Source organism: Austrofundulus limnaeus, unplaced genomic scaffold, assembly GCF_001266775.1.
Source record: "Austrofundulus limnaeus strain Quisiro unplaced genomic scaffold, Austrofundulus_limnaeus-1.0 Scaffold398, whole genome shotgun sequence".
NCBI lineage: Eukaryota > Metazoa > Chordata > Actinopteri > Cyprinodontiformes > Rivulidae > Austrofundulus > Austrofundulus limnaeus.
In genome coordinates, this window is record NW_013952800.1 from 260,623 (window position 1) to 265,175 (window position 4,553).

The 4,553-nt window shown below is 37.7% G+C and overlaps 1 protein-coding gene across 1 annotated transcript in view; it reads left to right on the forward strand.

Annotated features, from left to right (window-relative positions):
• adamts6 (ADAM metallopeptidase with thrombospondin type 1 motif, 6) overlaps positions 1-4,553 on the forward strand; it is a gene marked incomplete in the record, with an annotated part of 235,599 nt that overhangs the window by 144,406 nt on the left and 86,640 nt on the right. The window contains 1 exon segment of the mRNA XM_014023951.1: positions 372-474. Within this exon segment, the coding sequence (XP_013879405.1) occupies positions 372-474 (103 nt within the window).

Below are 4,553 nucleotides of genomic sequence, written 5' to 3' on the forward strand. Positions count from 1 at the left end.
AAAAAAAAAAAAAATAACATGTATCCACAATATTTGCATGAAACAGTATTTTTGAGCTTTGGCCAAAACAGTTACAACCCTTATATCTCAGCATAAGATGATCTTAGTCTAAAATATAGGTATGAAAGATTGCAAAAATTGTTTTATTTTATTTAATTTCTACTTTCTGATTTGGTGGAAGCAAAAAGGCTGATTCGAGGAAGAAGATGTGTTCCAGACTTCTTCACAGTGTCTCCAGAGTTCAAAAGCTAGTTTCTTTACACATCACCTTTTACAGCAGCTGGCTAATGACTTTTAGAGTTTATTACATAGAAATGAAAAAATGTTAAAGCATTGTATAAACTGTTTCTTTTTTCTGCGATGCATTGCAGGTGTGCCATGTAGGAGCTCGAGATTTTCGAGAGAAGCAGTGTGCAGATTTTGACAGTTTACCTTTTCGTGGGAAGTACTATAGCTGGAAGCCTTACACTGGTGGTGAGTTCAGTGCATTTCTCCACAACATAAAATCTTTATTTTGTAATGAACAGCTTTCACATTCTAAAACAAACACTATCAATATGGAGATAAGCACATTTAATGTGTGAAAAATCAGGTTTGAAAAATGCCCAATGCATGCTTTTGTCTTGTTCTTAATAATAATTACCTATAAAATGTAAACTCCTTAACAAGACTTAATCCAAACATGCAAAGAATTCCAAACTATTTTCAAGTTGCTGAGCTGTAAAACCTGCTGCCATCATTTTTGTGAGAAAGCTAACAGCTTGCAGGCCACTCTGGCTTCTGTTCGCTGTAAACACCAACAGACAGACAGAAGGTCACTTTAGTAGCTGGAGAATTTCTGAGATTCTTTAAAGCCTCGCTGCTCTAACAGTGACAGTCCAAACCTGAAGATATGACAATTGAGGTCTATCACATGTCAAAGTTCAGCCAGGAGGAGCACTTCAACACTTATACAACTTTTTAAAATGTTTCAGTCTGGGCCTGAAACGTCAGAGGTTCAAACCTTCAGTTTGTTTTTCTAATTTTTTGTGCAGATCAAGGAAAAGCCCACTTCATTGAAAACACAAGGATCTCAAAGAAAACAATTATTAGTCTTGAAGTCTTTAAACACAGGATTTTCTTTTTGTTAGAGAAGGAAGGTTTCAGTTTGATCTTATTAAGGCAAAGCTTGTTGAGTCAGATCCATCACTTCCTGTCTGACATGGCTCATTGTGCTGGGAGCCGTCACATAAAACACTAGATAACCTGTGTAGAGATGTCAGTGTTATTGTTGGCAGGCTGCTCTGTCTCTGTTGGCGTCAGTGTTACAGTGACGTCAGGTTGGAGATTTACCATCAAAGCATCCTCCTTAAGGCTCATATGCTGGAGTGTTTTCTGTGTGAATGGTGAGAGCTGAAAGACTTCTCTAAATTTTACTGAAGAAGTTCAAACTGAGCTGTTAAAAATATAAAATAAGATAACTGAATTATGACTGGTAAAACTGGAACTACAGACTGAGATTAACTAACAGTAGCTAAAAACAAAGACTAGTTAAACAGTAACTAAAAATTAAAAGCTGCAAAAACAGAGCTAAAAGCTAAAATTATCATAACTGTCTGAAACCTAAAATAAACCTTAAAAAATGGTAAAACGGTAACTAAATGCTAAAGGTGGTAGAAGACTATTTAAAAGTTGCATAAACATAGCTGAAAGCTTAATGCTTAAACAAACAAAACAGTAGCCAAAACCTAGCTGGCCCTTTAGTGATGTTCAATACTGCCAGTTTTCTTTCTGATACTGATACAAAGTAAAATTTGTCTGGTATCGGCGATACTGATCCAATACTGATACTTTGTGATGACACACATAATGTCTGGTAAATGTTAAAAAGTACCGCTTTATAAATAACCGCTTTATAAATAACTGCTTTATAAATAATACATGACATATTAAGTCATTTATTAATTTAAAAGTCTTTCTAACCCTAACCTTATATTTGTTTAGCACAATTTATATATTCTTATCCTTAAGAAATTTAATAATTTTTGAATAGTGAATAAAAGTGAGGAAAAGTATTTTAAAAATTGTTACTTTATATATTTTGTAGCATTGTTTGTGGGTTTTCAAGAAGGTCTTTGGCCAGAGCTGATGCTGTTTGGGGGCCATGGCATGAAAAAGATTGGGAACCCCTCATCAAGAATGTAATTACAGACCGTCAGAAGAAGCAGATTTTATGTTAAAATGACCTGCCATACACGTACGGACTGAGTGACTGACGGAGCACGTGCCACTGTGCTGATGCATTACTCAAGCGGAAGAAAAAGTAGTTCCCTCCAACCACATGTTCAAGACAAGATTGGAATAGTTTAGTTATTTTCCACTATTTTCCTGTTAATGATATACATTATGTGAAATAAATAAAGTATCAAAGTATTGATATTTCGATTTTAGTATCGATTCTAGAGCATAAAGTTCTGGTATCGGTAGTATCAATATTTCAGTATCGATCTGCACATCACTATGGTCCTTGTCTTCCTACGTAGCTCCGCTCAATTCTAGTTTCCTTCACTTCTCCGTCTGGGACTTCCCCCATAGTCAAGGATTTCTCTGGGGGAATTTCATTCGAGCCAATCAGAGAACAGAACGTCAATTTTCTGTGCAGTGTCTGCTTGTAGTTTATTTTTACCTGGACCAATCAGTAAACAGGAGGAGGAGTTTTGAACGATGTCAATTTTCTGCGCAGTGTCTGCTAGTTAGTTTTAGCATACGGCAGTGGAGGAAGTGAATGAAGCTTGTCCGTGTTGATAAGGCTTCCAAATTAAATTAAATTTGTCTGACAAAGCAGCAGCTCTCATTTAGTCGTCTCATTCGGCTCGGTACTTTTCTCCTCTCAGTAGCGTTGTTTACAGCAGATTTACTCTCTAGAGGAAATCCACGCAGGGTGTCTCAGGAGCTCTGAAAGGTGTGTGCGACAACGAACGCTGAACAACCACGTGACGGCCCATCGTCCTGCCGAGCAACCATACTGCCTGCTTCAATGGAATGTTTTAGAGACGTGGTGTGAGAACAGGAATGTGATTTCATTGATTTGGTCACGCCTGAAGGTGCTTCCATAGTGAGATACCTCACTTAGTTTTCAGAGAACCAGGGTTACCTCCGTAACCAAAGGTTTCTTTTTGGTATCTTATTTTTAATTAAGTTAAATATTTTTGAAATGTATAAAAGTTACAAAAAGAAGTCATAGCACACTACACCTGATCAAGATGAACAATCCATGTATGGTTCGTTCTTTGGTTTTTTTCGTTTCAAAATAAAATTGCAAAAACAAAACAAGCACGTGATTTTTTGTTTTTCCGTTTTTAAAACAAAATTAGAAAAACGGCAATCGCAAAAATAAAAAAGGGGTATACTTTTATTTTTAACTGCAATGGTTAAACCAAAGACAAGCTTTTAGTTTTTAGTAATTCAATGGGAACTTAGGGCAGAACCGGAAATGTAGACCTGATCTCCCGGCACAAACTCTTTTCATTGAGCACTTCCGATTCCGCCAGTTCAAAAATTGATACATTTGTATTTCCTCTCTCAAAAAGTTCGATAATAAAAGCAGAAAATGGTTCAAGTGCAGCCATTGCCTATTATTTGACTGGTTTGTTTTTATGCCGTCTTTTATCCACTGTAAACTATCCTTCTTTGGCGACTTACTTTATTTTCGGTATCGCTACATATTAAAAGAACAACCGTATTTTATTTTTATTTAGATGGCTAAAGCAAAAAATCAAACGCTGTTGATTTTCTATTAATTCAATTTTTCATTTTTACATCTAGGTTTTAAAAACAGAAAAACAAAAAAACAACATGCTTCTTTTGTAAAAACATAAGTTTACGTGACTCACCTGCAATTATGGTAATACATTTACACATACATGAACATTTAATTGCCTAACTACATTCTAGTTAAGGACTCCTCATGATAATTATCAATAAAATTATTATTGATAATAAGTGATCAGAACTGTGTGCAGCAGATGATCTGAGTCCAGAGTTCTCAGTTTGAAACCTTCTGGAGCTCTTCTGTGTGACTCCAGGTGTGACAGAGTCTGGATGGTTGATTGTCTCTTTGTGTCCCTGATGGAGACTGGAGACCTGTCCAGGTGTCTCTGGTGAACTGGAGACCTGTCCAGGTGTCTTTGGTGAACTGGAGACCTGTCCATGTGTCTCTGGTGAACTGGAGACCTGTCCAGGTGTCTTTGGTGAACTGGAGACCTGTCCATGTGTCTCTGGTGAACTGGAGACCTGTCCATGTGTCTTCGGTGAACTGGAGACCTGTCCATGTGTCTCTGGTCAACTGGAGACCTGTCCAGGTGTATCTGATCAACTGGAGACCTGTCCAGGTGTATCTGATCAACTGGAGACCTGTCTAGGTGTCTCTGGTCAACTGGAGACCTATCCAGGTGTCTCTGGTCAACTGGAGACCTGTCCAGGTGTCCCTGGTAAACTGGAGACCTGTCCAGGTGTCCCTGGTAAACTGGAGACCTGTCCAGGTGTCTCTGATGGAGACTGGAGACCTGTGCAGG